The 19,818-nt window shown below is 36.2% G+C and overlaps 1 protein-coding gene across 1 annotated transcript in view; it reads right to left on the minus strand.

Moving 5' to 3' along the window:
* The window catches only part of LOC149802613 (centrosomal protein of 131 kDa-like), a 79,639-nt gene that overhangs the window by 36,869 nt on the left and 22,952 nt on the right, over positions 1-19,818 (minus strand). The window contains exons 6-9 of the mRNA XM_089951919.1: positions 13,748-14,470; positions 10,841-11,086; positions 7,479-7,671; positions 6,621-6,793 (exon numbers count right to left, since the gene is read on the minus strand). Coding sequence (XP_089808045.1) covers positions 6,621-6,793; positions 7,479-7,671; positions 10,841-11,086; positions 13,748-14,470 — 1,335 coding nt within the window. The remainder of the gene's footprint in view (positions 1-6,620; positions 6,794-7,478; positions 7,672-10,840; positions 11,087-13,747; positions 14,471-19,818) is intronic.

Here is a 19,818-nt window from a genome sequence, read left to right on the forward strand (position 1 = left end):
TTTTGAAAATGTATGACAAATAAATACCCATTTTGAAAAATTCAGTTGTAGAAACAGAGAAGGTTACCTTAGTCTTCCGATTTAAATTGGTACATATTGCAAAGCAATTGGCATTGAGATGGTCAAATACAATCTTCAATAAGTAAATTTGTCTGCTTTTTTTCACAGAAAAATAAGTATACATTACAAATCTGCTTCTCCTGTCAAATTTACTCCCACTAAAATCACAAAATGGACCAATTAAACACATCAGCTAACACCAATTTGATGCTGTGTCTGACATCAAATTTTCTTCCAAACATCTTACCAAGCAAAATCAATTTCCACAAATTCAAAACTTGGAAAAGTCAGACATAACTGAACTTTTGAGAAATTTTGGCTCTAACTTTGACCCCAAACAGATATTTGATGCAGTTATCTTGTCTCAATGACTTATATAATTTAATGTTTACAAAATAGTTTCCAGCCAATAAAAGCAGAGATTGCTCTACTGCTTTGAACCGCACAGTATTCTTTTAAATTTTCTTTGACTTTTCTTTATTTCCCTCTATTCAATAATGACCATATTGATTGAAAGCACAACGTATGTATTTTTTATGGGGATAGGACTAAACTGAACTAAGTAATACTTACCTGATATTACTGCATTTCAGTATCATTTCCTGGCACTAGTCCGCAGTCCAAGGATGTTATTCCATCCAATTAGTAAAAAACCAACATGATTCCTGTCTGAAAAGTTAGTCCAATTCTGATAATTGGAATATCATCCTTCTCTGATTTGGACCGAGACCGTTGGACACCAGAATGGGGAGTAAGTAGGGAATTGTGTAACTGGTAAGTATTACATAACTAAACTTACTTTACCTCCAGCCCCATTTTAGTAGCAGTAATCCATTACCACAGTGAGAGACTAATAAGCTCTTTTAATGGCCCAAACAATCCACTTCAACAAGGTGGCTGCAGAAATATCATAACTTGTAACTGGAGAAAAAGATAGTCACGACAATGTCTTTTTTTCTTCTCATTCAGACTGAAAGAACCAAAAAGCTATAACTGGGCAAAGGAGTCTATCCTGTTCATCCCCAAACACAGACAGAGAGACTTGGAATTTCAATAGGAACCGGAACTTCTGAAGGTAGCTAATTCTTGGCCAGAAACCCAGGTTGGTAAAGAAGAGAGGCTGAACCATAGTTAGCCAGAAACATAAACAACCCTTTTCCACTGATAATGCATGAATTTCACCTCCTTCTTGCTGCAGCTAAGGAGAGGAGGAAGACTGTTTAAATGATAAGGTTCTGGAAGGAAGCTTCACTAAAGGATTCATAACGAGGTTTAGATAACCAAATACATGTGGCTATACCTCAGCATTAATTAGCAAGTGATTGATCTCTGACACTCAAAGTACCTGATCAGTTCTGAAAGATATGAGTCTGACCCTACAGAGACCACAGAGAATTTAAAAGTGTTGGATTGGGCTCTAAAACCCTCACAGGTGTGTTCTGAGCAATCATTTTCTTTGAAGAGAATAAGAAGAAAATCTGCAACTGCAATTAATGTGGAGCAGATAGGATCAATGCATTTCCTATGGAAACGATTACAGAAAAATCTCCACTTGGCATTGTAAACCTTGGATGTCAAATGCCTTCTAGCATGAGCAAAGCCTTTGCAACCTTGCTCAAAAACTGGTCCTGGCACAATGAACATTTGATATAAACCAGGGGTGAAGATGGAGGATCTGAACAGTGATGTGCACTAGGGACCCTCTGTACTCTAACAGTAGAGCCCTCCTCAGTGGTAAATCTCAGGAAGTGTCGATCAATAGGTTGATGAACTCAATGAACAAAATCACTGGGGCCATAGAGGAGCTATCAGAATGAGCTATGACATGGAAGTCCTAACTGTGTTTAGAATCTGAGGGACCATCCTGAAAGGTGGTAAGTCAAAAGCATACAATCAATCCCACCTCAGACTAAAGGTGTCCACTGCCCATGCTTTCTGGTCTGACACTGGGAAAACATAAAGAGAGAGCTTGTTCTACAGCTTCATTGGGAACAAGTCTACAATTGGCCTTCCCCTCAGATGAAAAAGTGTCTCTGCTACCAACTGGTTCAGAGACCATTCTTTGAGGACTTCTGGCCCACCTGGACAAACTGTCTGCTAGAATATTCCTCTTGTTCAGAATGTGGCACACTGAGACAGATTGCCTCCATAGCTGTCCAAAGGAGGAGGTTCCAAAATTTCCATGCAGACAGAATGGGCACTCGTACCCCCTTAGCATATGAAACATGCTACAACTAATGTATTGTCTGTAGCGACCATGATGCAGTGGTCTTATGCAGTTGATACACCTTTACAGTGGTAAAAAATGTGTCCACATTTTTAGATTGCTAATAAGAAGGGAAGTTTCTTCATAAAACCACAAGCCATGCAGGACCACTCCATCGGCTACAGGTGGCCCTACCTGTCCCCGTGTGACTATGAGGTATCAGCAAAAACGAGTTACGTTAAAGAGGATGAAATCAAAACTCCAATCAGTAACCTTTCATGATTTTTCCACCAACACAGATGGTAAAAATTCTTGGATCTTAAATGGGTCTGGGCAGACACAGGTCCTTGTCTCCATTTTACTAGAAGCAAGAAAACCAAGGGGTCACATATGAAGCCTTCTTTGGGAAAGTAAGTCTGCCGTCACGTTCAGGACAGTGAGGCAGAGATGAGCATATCTTCTTGTAACCTCTTTCTATGTGAGATTATGTCTGGATGAATATGGACTGTACCTTGATAGGTAAGAACATTCATCTCCATGTAAACAAAATCCTTTGAAGGGATAAGATACAACTTTTCCTTATTAAGAATTAGTACTTTTCAAGTCACTATCTCCCAAAAAAGAGACAGATCCTTCTAAAGGGCACAACTGAGGATGTTGTGCATCAACCCGTCACTTAAGGAATGAAGGACTGAAACCCTTAAGGAGCTTAAATGCATACATGCCAACCCCTGGCAAGGAAAAAGTGTAATCCAAGTGGACAAAAAGAGCAATCCGAGCAGAAAAAGAGTAATCCATATATAACATGATAAAAATTCAATGAGTATATGTACAAAATGATTTATTTACCCCTCTGGTCTTTTAACATCAATTACTGCTTCAAGTTTTCATAAGTAACACTTTTAGCTTTAAAAAGGAACAGACTCTTATGTAGCATTTCAAAACACTTTGTACCAGCTGAGACTGAATGATTTGCATACCAGTAGAGCACTAAGTGCTGGGTTACTGAGCCTGGATCTAAACTAAGTTTTATTTTGGTTATCAATACCGAACAATCTTTCACAGTCAGCATTAGAAAAGTAAAGAACCAATATTCCTTTCATAACCTGACAATGAAGAGGAAATTTGCATCTTCCAGTTATTGGGTCTTTTGGCTGGGAAATAAGGTGCCATTGCACATCAACTCTGTCCGCATGAAGTACACTGTCAGGTAAAATGCCAACTTGATACTTCAGGAATTCTTCTAATTTATCAGCAGCTTTTCCTGCAGCAAGATGTGTCAAATGACAGGGACAACATGTTATGTACTCTAATGGAGACATTTTTCAAAATAAAGAATGCAACTCCTTTATGAATTCCGGTCATCACTGATGCATTATCAGCTGAAAACCCCATACAGTTCTGCCAACTTATATCATGTTTATTCAAAAGCATTATCAAGCAAATCAAAAATGTTTTCTCCAGAGGAATCTACTGTTAATTCTGGTAATGAAAGAAGAACACTCTGACTTTGCCCTTTAATGTGGTCAAAGTCTCTTACACAGACTGAGTACAATTTTTGTCATCATAATCACTACTCCCATCTGTGGCAATACTAAACAGCCTAATTTCATGGCTTCTACAATTTTAAGTGAAGTATCTTCACCTAAACACCAAACATAATTAGACGACTTTGCTCTTGCACATGCTTATTTTCTGAAATTTTGAAATTAGAAAACATCCATTTGAACAAAGGACCAATGTAGTCTTCTACCACTAGGGGTAGTTCGTGTTCTATTTGGAACTCGATAAATAACACTTCTGCATTTATAACATTTGTGTCCACAATTGAGTTCTGCTGTGAAAAAGAAGTTACCTTAGTAATGGAGTAAGTAAGATGAGCTAATTCAAGGTTCTTTGTTTTCAAGTGTTCTTCCACATCAAATTTACCACCATGACCAATATTAAAATTCTTTCCACACAGCCTGCAATGGGCATGAAGCTGTCTTAGAATGGAATGCTGTATTATGTAATTCATGTATTCATCTTCAAATTCATTTTTCATCTCTTTCTAATCCATCTGTGAAATTATTTGAAAAACACCCTTGCTCTAACACAAGCATCGACTAGAATAAATCTGACTTTACTTTTAGTGCTGGGGCCCCATGTAGACGAGTGGTCTAAAGCACTCACTGTCACAGATTATTGCCATCTCACCTCTGTATGCATGGGTTCGAGTCTTGGGCTCGGCCAAAGTGGGTATGTTAGAAAGCTTGCCAGTTGCTTCTCATGGGTCAGTGGTTCTTTCCAGGGTTTTCCCATGTTCTTCCTCCACCATTTATACTGGCCGCCATGTATAGCCTATCTTGTGCTGAAAAATGGCGTTAAACCCTGCAACAACAACTTTTAGCACCAAATACCTAAAGCTAGTTCACTACCAAATATGAATTAGAACAAAGAATCTGTGAACAAAGATTAAAAATTAGAAAACCAGTCTGTTCTCTCATAACTAAGCCATACAACTGCTATAAATAGAATCCAAGATCAAAGTTTGGAAGTAAAAACCAGAATGTTTCTTGGAAATAGGACAGCTGCTATAAACAGAACATAATACTGTTTGGAAAGTGCATGCAAGTCTACAGACAAGTGTCTATGGACTGAAGAAGCAGTCTTTTCTAGAACATAGTCTGTGAGAGTAATGGGATGGTAATAAAAATGAGACAACAAATTATTTTTTGTAGAGGGTGATATACTGAAAATGAGTAATCCATATACGTTTATGTGTAAGACATAGATTAGTGACAAAAAGTGTAATGATTATGCCAAAAGCGTAATGTTAGGCATGTATGTAAATGATCCACTATGATGACTTAACTGATAAGTTTTGAGCACCCAAGAGATAAATGTACTTATTTCCTAAGTCCAAGAATAACATGGATGATATTCCAACTGCCATAAGTTGACTAAGAAATCAGACTGGATTTTTAAAATTCTAGACTTCCAATTACTAACTGGAGGAGAGAATAATGTCATTTTGGACCAGGGCCTTGCACCAGGAAAGATGTACCAATGCATTACTACTAATAAAGTCACTTTAATGTCTTAAATTTCCACCAGATTAGTGTTCATTTCATACTCTATAATCGCTATGCAAGTGAACTCTTTGTTCAAGAGATATGTCACTTTCACATACACTTCCAGGGTAGGTAATAAATAGATGAACATTTGTGAGGGATTCACATTCAAACAGAATAATTCTTAAACTATTCAATAGGACTGTATAAAAAAAATAACAAAAATGGGGCTTTCAGATATGGAAATGTCAACAAATCTGAAACAACACAAAGAAACCTTTCTCAAATCACATATATTACATTATCCTTGCTCTGCTTCTGAAATCAACTGACATAAAAATAATAAAAAAGTATTTTATGGCTAGGAAGGAAACAACCAATTTATCTGCCCCTCACTGCTGTGAACAAACAAGTTTTCCAGTGCTAGAGGCTAGACAGCAAAAGAAGCTATGAGTAATAGTATGGTATATGTTCTGTAAACAAACCATACAAACCTGCTCAAGTTCTACTTAATCTTGCAATGATACAGTACATCAAACAAGGGTTCATTTCAATATGACAATACTGTAAGTTTATGATACAGAATTTCTATATGACAATACTATAAGTTCATGATACAGAATTTCTATATGACAATACTGTAAGTTTATGACACAGAGTTTCTATATGGCAATACTTTTAAGTTCATGATACAGACTTTCTATATGATAAAACTATAAGTTTATGACACAGAATTTCAATATGACAATACTGTAAGTTTATGATACAGAATTTCTATATGACAATACTGTAAGTTCATGATATAGAATTTGTTGTGCATATGACTCAGGACTACACTTTTTGTAGATTTTTTCCCCATTGAAATTAATCTCTATTGAGAAAGGATACATGCCTTCTCTTGGCTGATCTCTCTGGACAGGACTACAAATGTCACCAATTATAAGATCAGGCTACTTAGAAAAAATCATTTTGGCACAAAGGACATCTTCAGTGATTCAATCATGATCCACATGTTATATTTTCTTGTCGTCAAATGTATTAGAAAATGATCTCTTTTGCCATAAAATCTAGTTCTGCAACATTCTGTCAGAGAGATAATAATCCATAAGATGTCATGTAAAGAAGGCAATTATATAAGAAGGGACATTATATAACTAAGTAGGTATAGATAGCACCACCACCATGCTTGAAACTTACCTAAATGCTAAACCTAGCCAAGGTATAAATGGATGGAGGACATATGGACAATGGTGACACTATATGCCTTACCATTGTCATGGTATATATACATATATACATACTTGATCTACTGTGCTCAGTCGATCAGCCACCTGAACTTCGTCGAGGAAGGACATAATACTTTTAAGCTTGTCATCAGACAGCAGTCTATTACTGTTCAGGCCATCCTTGGAGGCATTTAGTTTTTCCAAATTCTCTGCCGACAAAACAGCATTATCTTTATCAATATCATCAACTGTAAAAGGAAAGGAAAATCCTGAAGAATTTCTAAAGCTAAATAAGCCAAGATTTTACAAGGTAATAATAATAAAAACAATGATAAAAAGGTATCTTATGAGTCAAAGCTAATTGTAAGATATCATTTTGGTTTAAAAAAACCAAGATGGATAAAGTTATCAACGGATTACACTTTTCTGACAAATCATAAGCATGCTTATCTAGAATCCAAGCATAAATTGTGTCTCCTTGGGGATGGTAGACAGATCAAAGATAAGCCGACTGGAAATCTGATATGTTGGGGACAAGGTAGTGGTAGTTCTCCTAAGGTATTATGATTGGGTAGTGTATCTGAAGAAAAAAAGGGGTGTGCACATGTTAAGGCATATGCAGGTTTTATGTCAAATACTGTATACTTAATTAACCTCATCTGGGTTCCACTGAACACTCCCTTTTAGTAAAACAATTTGGTCATATTTTCAAGTAAGTCTACATTATACTTAATGCCTTAGATACATTTAACTCCAGTGTCTTTTCTTTCCTTGTTGGGCTGTTTTGCCTTGACAAGCTGCACAATATCTTTAAATAAATCATGAACTTGATGAAAAATTCCAAATCTTCATCATTTATAAATACTTGGCATGCTATGTAAAAATCTATTTGCTACTAATTTGCTACTAATGTTTTTTTCTGGAGTCACTTACTCCAAGAGTTCTTTTTCTCCTTCCTAACTGTGTCAAGATGTTCTTCCTCTTCCAACCTTTTCAGAGTTTCTAATAAGTCATCAACTGTTGTCTTGGTAACAGCTTCACTTGCAACCAGGGTATTCTTTTCAGATTGGTCATCTTTTCTAGCACTCTCAGTGCTTGTGTCTGCTTGCTGAACATTACTTGCACTCTGCAAAATTTCAATAAATGTATTTAAGTGTCAGTGTTCCCTCTTTCTCTAAATTTCTGTCTGACCCAAATGACCAGCAACTTTAAAATGTTCCTGATCCTCCAGAACATTTACTTGTCCTCCTGATTTGGTTTTTGAAAGCTTGTAACATTCTGAGCCGATTACAAGGACCAGCTAGTTAAATTTTTTGTCAATTCAACCCAGAAATTGTTTCAGGGACATACTGGTAGACTGCTGCTAATTTTGAATGCCAGCAAGTGTGCATATACAGCGAAACCTTTCAAGATGAATACCCTTGGAATTAAACGAAATCTTTTTGGGGTGGAAGGGGACAAGTTCATTTTATTGAAAAGATGGAAATTCAGAACCAGAAAACTATTTCATTTTTATGAGATTCTGGTTTACTGGGCTCAAGGTCTTCCGATGTTTCACTGCTAAATTATCTCTGGGAAAATTACCCTTTACCAACAAAACTAACACTCCATTACTTGATATGGATAAAGTACTATTGTTTCATGTTGCATTCTGTATCATGTAGTTCAATCACATTTGTCAATTACTTCAGACATGGGAGATATTGTAACATCAATTATCATAAACTTTTTGGAATGAAAGAATCAAATGACCTTGTCAAAGATAAGAACTGATGTTACAATCTTATTTCAGCACACTGAAATTTTAGCACATTAAGATCTGCACTATATTTTATAAACATCAATTACTGCACTGACAATGATTCAACTGACTTCTTTACTTTTAATGCATTTAAGAGCTAATTATTTAGCACAACTTAAATCAGTGAAAAATCCATGCCAGCAATGATGTAGAGTTAGTTTAATGTTTGTATTATATTACAATGTATATATGGTACGAGTTTTTTGGGCTATTTTTATTATGTAGACAGCCTTTCTCACGTATGTGTTGGTTTTAAAATGATTCCTACTAAGCTGATTAATGTATGTAGTCTTACTATATTTGACTGACGTCTCGCATAAATACAGTTCACATATGCCTTTAAGGTTAGAGCTTAGTTTTTATTTCATTTATTGTTTGTATTCATAAGCTGAGTCAAACTGCAAATAACAAAGATTCTGCTCTGTCATAGCATAATGCGCCTACAGATCTGGACTTTTGTTGTTTGTTTTGCTGATTACTCCTATCAATCTGTACAGACCCAGATCTGCTGGCTCATAATGTGCTGGCAGATCTGGGTCTGTGCAGTTGCATTTACTTATAAGTGAATATACATGGTATGTTTTGGTTCTCATAGATATAATAAGCCAGTTATTTTAGTGTAGATACAAGCATTTCACTTACCTTGGCATGGATGTCTCAATGTTCACATCATGTCTCCAGATGAAGAGGTCATTTGATTCTATTATTTTTCTTGATCACTATTATGGCAGACAAATTAAATGTGGCTTCATGCTGTTTTGGTTACATGGCATTTACAATTCAAGCAATGATTATATTTATTTGTTGTCAGACTGGTATAATCTTTGCAATTTTTTTATATAGCAAATATCAAGAATGATTTTATATCATGTAATCCCATTAAATAATCATGGACAGATATCTGAACAAAGCCACTTTATCAACATTGTGTCAATCAAGTCTCATGGTACACACAAATGCCTGTCAGGTACATAATCAACAAACTGCAGTATTAATGAAGTACAACTTTCTCAAAACCACTAATAATTAGGTCTGATATTTCAATCATCGTATCATGAACTGTACTTATCCATTCAGCTAGAATCAGCTTGAATAATGAGGTTGCAAGGTTAACTAATACAGTGTAATGATTGTCAAAAGTAACACCTTCCTTTTAAGTGATGGCCTCCCTGACCTGTTTGGTATACCAATTGTGAAAGTGTTATTTTAAATATCTTTTGTACCCTTTTTTAATTAAGTCTAGTGGTTGAAGTTGGCCTTACATAAGGCAGTCACAAACAAAGGTGTGATTCTAATGTCTTTCAATTTAGTTAGCATCTTTGCCCTTTGGTGACATTGGCTTCCTTGGATGTTGAGCACTCGAACAAAAACATGGTGTAAGTGACTGATCTTGACATGGGATTTCTTTGTGCTTACACAGGTGGTAGTAATATTTTTGTGTTATTGGCTGCATTGGCTTCAAGTGATGTTACTAGGATGAAAATATGGTCAAAGTACTGAACTTGACAGCTCCTTGATTTGTTCTTGTACATATGGTAGTATTGTTCTAAATATTCAAGTGACGTCTATTTGCATCGGCATAGTTTTATTCTTTTGTATTATTTATTTTGGGTATTTTTACAGGCTAAATCACAAAATACCTATTAATCTGCAAACATTGACAAGCAAAACCACAAATTTAAGCACCCATGCAAATGTCTTTTTTAAGAAAACCACAAAACATTAAGCCCCTTAAAAATAAATTGATACTATAGTATACGCAGTATACATAGGTGTACACAAAACTGTAGGCACTTACAGGGCTTGCAACTAGGATTTTTTCCACTAACATGCAGGATCATCATAATAAATTGTTTATTAATCCAGCCTAAATTTCACTGATCCAGCTAAAATCAACCAGAAACCAGATAGGTTTCTAACTTGATATTTATTATTGTTTAGAATCAACTAAAACAATAACAACCATATTTTACTAACAAGACTTGTGAAAAGTTGAAGTACATCTTCAAGATGTTCTTATTCAGTGATGCCACAATTTGCTGTGCTTCTGAGGAACCCACTTTATATTTGATTTCACATTTCCCTCTACCATTATTTGTAAGAAGCTTGCACTCTGTGATTGTGAGGATGATTTAGGAAAGTTTTTATGTCCAAGAACAAATGAACTACCTCCCAGCACACTCTCATATTTTTCTGAATACTCAGTGCTGAAAGTACACAGTATGACAGCATTTCCTGGGTTGCACTTAAGTCCTTTGTATTCATTTGTCCAACATTTCTGGTACTTTATTAGTCTATTATCTTGATCATATCTGCGAACAGGGAAAATGACAGTGAAATAAAAGAAAAGTAAAAACCATTAAAACTGAGGTTAATAACATGTGGACAGATATACAGACGTCAAGATGGCTGGAAGTACATATGACTAGACACCAACAAAGATACCAAAGAGATTGCTATGTCGGGCTCCACCAAGACGGCAAGACAATATTACCTCAAGAAAGTCCTCCATAATATCATCCTGGGGTTTGCTTTGCCCATGCCTTGGAGTGCTATCATTGTCATCATCAAGTATAGGAGACTGGAGTTTCTTTCCATTCATTTTCCCCATGCCTGCTTTTTTCTTTCCACTCTGTGCTGGATTTTTAGTTATTTTTCCTGAGGCTTGGAGAAAAGCTATTTCTTCTTCAGCTTTCTTCTTAATCTCTGTTTTTTTTTCTTCTCTTTTTCGTTGTAATTCCTATATCGAAATAAGAGGTAAATTCACATGATTCACATAGAATATATACTGTATTAGTCACATGCAACCTTTTATGTATCCATTGTGCATGCAGTATTTGGATTTCTAACATAGCTTTAACGATTTTTCAGTCATATCACATGCAAAAAAGTAATATGTCTATATAGTAGTTTTATTTGCTTCTCTTACCGACAGTAATAATCAGGGATGGATGGGTACCAGTCTGGTCAGGTTTTGCACTACCTGGAAATACCTGACACAGCCAGGTTTTAAAATAAAAGTGTTATCTTGCTGGGTAAGCCCCCACTCCAGGTAGTAATAAAAAAGCCTTGTTTTAGGAACAGTTTGCATACAGGCAACATAAAACACATGAAAATGTCTCACAAACACTATAAAAACAAAATGAATTATTACACAAAATAACAACATGAAACATTTAAATGGGTTTACACAAAATACCCAAAAAATCACAAAACTTGGTTTACATTACAGTTTCAGTATAAATTAATGACTAATGGATGAATATCAAATTTATTCTTGCTGGTGGACTTAGGTTTACTAAGAATATAAATGTCACTGGGAATAGTAAGAATATGAATGCCATTTGATGAGCACAAGCTTCTGGCAGAGTGAGTGAGGTCAGATAGGTATTTTGGACCAAACTCAGCAATGAAATATAAAACAGAGAAGAAATTTTGTGTTTTATTCTACTGCATACAGGCAACCAGTGGAGTTTCTCAAGAAGTGGGGTGATATGATCAGTTCTTGGTGATCTAAAAATGATCCTAGCTGCAGTGTTTTGGACCTTTTAAAGTTTCTGCAAAAGACACAGTGGCAGACCATAAACATGACCGTTACAATAGTAAAGTCGTGTGTGTGTGTCTGTGTCTGTGCGATTTTGATTTTTAATGTAGCTTTAACAATTTTCAAGTCATATCACTGCGATGTCTGCAGTGTGGCAGCTTATAGTGATGTCTAGCACTGGGGCTTCAAGCCGCAGACATGCTGCATCATGTTCCACCCTGCCACATTATCCTAACACAAGACCAACCAGTTTTAACACTAACCTCTTAATGCTGAGATTCTAATGAGGCAGCTACTAGTACCATTTTTATAAGTTTTTTTTATAAGTCTTTGGTATGACTCAGCCGGGGTTCAAACCCATGACCTCCTGCAACTGATGTGGATGCTCTAACCTTAGGCCACAGAGGCGGTCAGTAAAGTTTAGAGAGTACAAATGAACACACAAGGGTTTTTGTGGCATGAATTGTGAGAAGACTGCAAATAGTGCTGATGCATCTCAGCTCCAGGGATGCTGCTCAGTAGGTATTCAGGACATGCAGGTGAAGTGAGAGAGAGAAAGAGAGTGCTACCACACAGAATTCAAAACAAATGTCTAAATTTAACTGGAATGTAGCTGATATTTATTCTGGTAAATGTTGGGCTTGAGAAATTCTTTATGAGGCAACAGGCATGTCTTCAGTATTATCATTGTCCATTTGTAGCTTATTACATCTCATCCATGACTTAGCATCAGAGATGCACTTATCTATGCTTTGCATGGTGGAAGCAACTTTATTTGGACAGCTAGATTTGTACAGTTGATTGTTATCACCATACAATTGGTGGGACACAGTATGGTGATTTATAACACTTGATAGGGGCTGTATGTATAAAATAAAGAGAACTGGTCCTAGAACAGAACCCTTTCAGACATCACAACAAAGATCATTAGGCTGGAATGTTTGCCATTGACTGAAACAAATTGATTTTTGATTTCTGTCAGTTAGGTCTGACTTGAACCATGATAAAGCAACACTGAGGATGCCAAAACATGCTTCAGACGGTGAAGCAAGATATCATGGGCAATTGTATCAAAGGCAGTGGACAAGTCAATGAGTATACCAACTGAAACCTTACCATCATCCGGAGTGGAAAGAAGGTCATTAGCAACTTTTAGAAGTGCAGTTTCAGTGCTCTGACTGTGAATTGCTGAAAATATTATGCAAATTTCAGTGAGATGCTATGTGAGATGCATTTGAGACAGAAATACTTTTTCTAAGACTTTTGACATGAATGGGAAATTTGAGACAGGCAGGAGTTTTTCAAGTCACTGGGGTCATGGGTTTGCTGTTCAAAAGGGGCTTTACAGTAACAGTTTTAAAAAGTGACAGAAAAACACCAGTGCAAATAGAGGTATTTATGATGTCAGTGAGAGAAGGAAGTATATCCAAATACTCAAATTGTGATGATGTTGAATTAGATCATAAAGATATACCCTTGTCTGTCTCAGGCATGAATGGCTGCAGGTATTTTGAGATCTACTGGTGATGGATGTTAAAAAAATGGTACCACTCACTACATTTTCCTTGGCAGAGTCTTAGAGAGAGAAACTTGTTTTGGAAAGTTAGGAGAAAATGGATATTTTCGAAATGATGATATGGAATGCCAGAAATTAAACTCAGTCAAGATCCCATCTATATAAAGCTGCATGCCATATATGGTTGATATCCCACAATCCTTGGTAATACTGCAAAAACCAAAGTCAGGAGGCCTTTGTATAACTAATCAATTACAAAGGCTTAAAAACAATGAACAGTATTTTGGGGATTATTCCTTGTCATTAACAGGTTTTTGACATCAACAAATGCAGGTACATACCTTTACAGCTTCTTGTCTTGCCTGTCTAGCTTTCTCCTCTCTAATCCTCTTTCTCTCTTCCAGCTTTTTTTCCTCTGAAATTGACTGGAAGACGTCATTTTGGGATTCTCTTAACTTCTGCTCATCCAAAGTCCTCTTTTTGTTCTCAAGCATTCGTTTTATTGCTGCCCCACTGGTTTTCCGCCTGTTATAATGCCTTCTATACCATCTCTGAATTTTTATTGCTGCATTCTCTAAAGTCCTTATATAGTCCTCAGCCAAATATTTGATAGGCTGGTTGCTATTTGAGGATGTTTCTCTAGTTTGATTAACTGGTTCTTTATGTTTAATATTTTTAAACGAATTCTCTAAACTAGAAAACCCTATCTTAACACTGGGTGACATTCCTTGTGTTGTCATATTATTCATGGAGGTCATATTTGATGTCCTTGCTGTTTTACTATGGTTACTTCTTTCACTATTTAAGAAATCTTTCCCAAGATGATCACCAATCCTTTTTTCTTCCTTATCATTTGGTACAGGAAATTTCTGTGAACCACTTTGAGACTGTGACAGTCTGTCCCTAAATTGGAATTCATCTTCATCTGAACTACTGCGTGCACTTTTCTGTTGGAAAATACTGTGATGTAGTGGCTCTTCATCAGTCCATGTTTCTGCTACTTCAAGCTGGGAATTGTCAGGTGCCCCCTGCTTTGAGTTGGGGAATATTCTATTGTGAAGTTTCTGTAAATATAGAAATGAAAGTTAAAAACATAAGATTGTCCAGAAAGTACATGTAATTGTTTGTAGTTATTTAAATATTACATCAATTAACTAGAATCTAAGTACCCCTCTTACTGATACTTTTCAAAAATAATGTCGTCTCACTAAATCTGGTTCTACCCTCACCCCATTCTGGATCAAAAATTCTATGACTGTTGTGTGCACCACCTCCAATCATATTTTAGGTTTTAAAGTCTATTCAAACCAGTTTAGGATATAGCTATTATTATTATTAGTAGTAGTAGTAGTAGTAGTAGCAGTAATATTAATAATTTGTAAATGCAAACACTGCACACATATACAAGGACCACCTCATGCACATAATGACAGGAAAACATGAAGCAAACAAACTTTGATGAAATTTTATTTATTCATTATAACATTTTGATGTGAACACATTAAGTATAAATGCAGAAAACAATCAGGACAATTGTAATTTGTGTTCATATAGTACAGTATGGAGACACCCTTTACTTTTAATTGGATGTGGTGAAAATATTACAATCACAAATATGTTCTGTACAGAATAATTTCCTAAACAGTTTTATGTCACAAATATGCTAAAACTAAAGACTTGATACATTTTAACAACACTAGATCACTGTCATTTTACAATATCTTTTCTTTCTATGTGATGGGTGGTCACAATACAAGTTATCCAAGCCTAGTTTATTGTTTGGTACAGAATAATGTTACTGCACATATATCAAAGAAAAGGCTGTAAATCAAGGTTCATATGCTTCTACTCAAGTGAAAATGATGTGCTTTTCCAGGACTTTCCAGGGCCTCAACAATAAATTTCCAAGACCTCAAATATAGACAGCAAAAGTTTCAAATATATACAGAATGATGAGTGATACAAATAATAAAAACCCTGAAATAAAAGAGATAGGCAACACAACAGAGCAACTGATGAGGCCTATATTGTAGGAACTGTATTATAAAAATTAATACAAAATAATGTCTGAGGAAGTAAAAGTAATTTCCAAGGATTTTTAATGACTTCAAAACAAATAAGATCAATTTCAGAGTCTTGAGGTTAAAAAACCCAAATATAGTACAGTGGAACCCCGCTATAACGCGCCCCGCCATAACGCGAATTCGGATATAACGCGGTCGTAGCATGGCTCCCGAAATTTCGTATATTCATTCACACATGGAGAAAAAAAAATTGGAGAAAAGTAAAAAAAACAAAACAAGAAATTAACTTCATTTTGGGCATGAGATTAGTTGTGACTTTTAAAATAATATGATCGTGGCATGGTTCCTGAAATTTGAAATTCATTTACATGTATTTTTATCGGACCGTGAAAATATTTGTTTAACGTACGAGAAATAGTGTGTAAAACGTTTATTATAATTTGGTGGAAGAATTCGCGTATGACTTTTAATAATAAACGATCGGAACTTAACAATTTATCCAGGTTCTTTAAGTGATTTTGGAGAAGTGATCGTGTATGAATTCTAAAATAATACGATATATATAACGTACGAGAAATAGTGTGTACAATGCTTGGCTTCTGAAATTTACCAATTTGAACAGGTTGTGGTGAAGCTCCGTATTCTACTCTAGAAGAGAAAACTGGTTTCATTAGGTTTTTTGAATTGTTAAGCCGAAGTAAACATTATCGGAAGTGTTACTTATTACGGATCCATGAGTAAAGCCAGTAAATCGTCTTTGTGATTGTCTTCCATGAATTCTGTATACAGTCGTTGCTCAAACAATAGCCGACATGGGCTTCTTATTTAACTGCAATCACAGCCAAGCAGCAGACAAAGCTGTGGTTGATACAAGAGTCGCACAATTTAATAAACATCAAAGGACGAAAGCCGCCAACATGTATGCTGTGCTTGGCGGTGTGATCAAACAACAAACAGTTGAAAGTAAATAATATCCACTTTATTATCTGTAAATTAAAAGGGTATGAAATTGTACATCCGTTCAGCTTAATTTTGTTTTATATAAAAAGTGATTCGTAACCATTGCAGGCCTTCATTACTTAGCTATCGAGCTTTATCTGTGTACGTTGTTTGCTTATATAAAAAAATATTTTACTGTTATGGAAAAGCAAGTTCAAAAACGCAAGTCGTTTTCTGCTAAAGAGAAACTGTATGCCCTAGATCAACTAAAGAAGGGCAAACAACAAACTCAGCTTGCCAGAGATCTAGGAATCAGCGAGTCCACTTTGCGAGGGTGGAAAACAGATGAAGGAAAGCTCCGTAGTCTACCCAACATTCTTGAAGAGAAACTGGTTTACAGCGTAAAAGGGTTAAGTTAGCTAATGACAATGTCCTAGATTCAGCTTTGTACCAATGGTTTGTACAAGCTCGCTCAGAAGGTGTTCCAATTTCTGGCCCAATTCTGAAAGCCCAAGCAGAGAAATTTGATCGCCGTATCAATGGAGATGATTCCAAATTTAAGGCGAGTAATGGCTGGCTAGACAGATTCAAGAAAAGGCACGCTATCAGCCAGGTTCTTGTGTCTGGGGAAATCCGCTCCGCTGACAAAGAGGCTGCCAATTCCTACCCGATTGGGCTTAAAAAGTTGCTGGAGGACGGTTGCTACACAGCCGACCAAGTTTACAACTGCGATGAGACTGGTTTATGTTATAAAATGTTACCCGATCGCACCCTTGCAACCAAGACTGACAGTCACAAACGAGGAGGTTTCAAGAAGAGGAAGGACAGAGTGACTCTCTTATTTTGTGTTAACAAGTCTGGCAGCCACAAAGTCAGACCTCTGATGATTGGAAAATCGAAAGCTCCCAGATGTTTTCATCATGTAAATATGAAGGCACTTCCATTTCAGTACACTAACAGCAAGAATGCTTGGATGAATAGCTCCATATTTGACGACTGGTTTCACAAAACATTCGTTCCAGATGTTGGGCTCATTTATGAAAACTCAAGCTGGAGGAAAAAGCTCTCCTCCTGCTGGATAATTGCCCTGCCCACCCCCCAGCGGAAAATCTTGTCAGCAGTGATGGCAAGATCAAAGTTTCGTACCTCCCGAAAAACACTATGTCAGAAATCCAGCCACTTGACCAAAGCATAATTTCCGTATTTAAACAAAATTATCGCCGTGAAATGATAAAGGGAATGGTAGCGGATAATAACGCATCCGTCGACACATCATTGGCATTACTCAACTTAAAAGAAGTATGTCACCTTGGAGGTAAAGCCTGGGATGCTATCACTGCACGCTGCATTGAACGATGCTGGATAAAGGGTCTTGGGCCAGCTTTTACGCCCTCGACACAAAATGATAGTGACGATGAGCTTGAATTTACAGGATTCACTGAAGACGACGTACGTTTAGCAGAAGAAGCACTCAAAAAATACGAGCACAGTCATCATGATATCCTTAACTGGTATTCAGTAGATGACATCTGCCCTATATACGAACACATATCAAATGACGAAATTGTTACAAATGTCAGCAGGAAGAATGAAGCTGCACAATCATAACCTGAAACCAGTGACGATAATGATAACGATGACGATGGCACCCCAACTCCCCCACCAAAAGTGTCTGAAGCAGTAGTACATTTAGAAGCAAGTTTAAGGTGGCTGGAAACACAAGATGTTGACAGCGTCAAAGTCCTTCAATTAAGAAACATTCTTGACTTTGCTAGAACCCAACAGTTCGCGGCAAAGAAGCAAACGTCATTGGATATATTTTTCAAGAAATGATGAAATTTAAATTTGGAACCACACTGACTTTGCACTTTGCGCAACGATTAATTTAGCAGTTTTCACATGTTTCTTTTGATGTTCACAAAATCTGAAATAAAAGTTATTTGCACGCTGAAATCATGCGTTGATTGTTAATTATTCTTGCAGTTGTCGCATATGATAAAAATTTTAGCGGTATGAAATTTGTACAGACACCGTATGTAGACCCGGGAATAGCTGCATGCAATGACCGTACGATATCAGACGGCAAGTAAATGGTTTCAATATTTTGTTCATCCTATATTTTACACGACGAATTCAGACTATTACAAAATTATTGAATATTTTAAATCTGTACGATTTTCAATGAAATTACATCCATTATGGATGAACTGCATGCCACGACGGCACGGTAGCATACGGTGTTGATACACTTTTCATGATATAGCGATAGTCTGGTATTATCAGTCAATCTGTATTATCGTTCAAACAAATAAAAATTAGTAAATGTTTTTAATGCACAGTAATAACCTATAAATATATTAGCCATCGATTATTTTGAATATATCTTAATTAATGCATTCCAGTTAATATTCATCTGATGATAAGCCGACTTTTGATCATTGTACATGTATACACGTATATGTTCTCGGAAAAAAAGTTAAATATTGTAAAACCCCGCATTAACGCGACCCCGCTTTTAACGCGATCTGATTTTATGGACCCCGATCATCGCGTTATAGCGAGGTTCCACTGTATTTTGAATATTTTCAAAGATGTGTTATAACCCTGACCACACTCAACGGTGAAAATTTTCATTTAAAATTTTCATTGCAGTAATTTGCTTTGATATGGTCAATTTAGTCTTTGTGAAATGCAGATACATACCAATTTTCATGAATGCAGGTGAAATAGCGTCCAAGTTATTGAGGGTGTAATGAATGAATAGCTAAAAATACAAATGTCACTTGAACATAAAAATTAGGTCACAGTGACCTAGTTCTGGAATCAATGAATTACTCTTGTTGATGTGCATTTGCATATCAATTTTCATGATGTAGTGAAAACAGGGTCCAAGAAAATTAGGGCATAACAAACAAATTGGTAAAATTACAAAATTGCTGAAGTGTAAAAAGTAGATCATAGTGACCAAGTTTTGGTATGGCCAAATTACTCTTGTGAGATGCATACACGTATCAATTTTCATGTGAAAGTGAAATGGGTTCCATGATATTGTGGGTTTAACTAACAAATGAACAAGCACAAACAAATGTATGACCCAATGAGCAAAACACTTGATCCTTTCCCAACTCATCTTTGCTAGCCAAGGTTCCAATATGTTAACACTATCTATACTTTGGATTAATCAGATATTTCAATGCTCTGTCCTACTTATATCTATTGGATATCATAGCAGCCTCCCTTAGCATGCAATGCCAACAAACCAATAGTGTGTAACAGCAGTGCTTTGTACATTGCTGAATATGGTATAGGCAATTGACTTCAAATGGATACTTTGTAAGTTTAACATTGAAAGTATGACTACGTACCAGAGAGAAGCCATTACAGGTGTATTTGAGAAAACGATGTATTTGAACAAACATGGACTAGCAGTGGAAAACTGCTTATTTATG

Source organism: Sinohyriopsis cumingii, chromosome 3 (assembly GCF_028554795.1).
Source record: "Sinohyriopsis cumingii isolate HCF-2022 chromosome 3, ASM2855479v2, whole genome shotgun sequence".
Classification (NCBI taxonomy): domain Eukaryota; kingdom Metazoa; phylum Mollusca; class Bivalvia; order Unionida; family Unionidae; genus Sinohyriopsis; species Sinohyriopsis cumingii.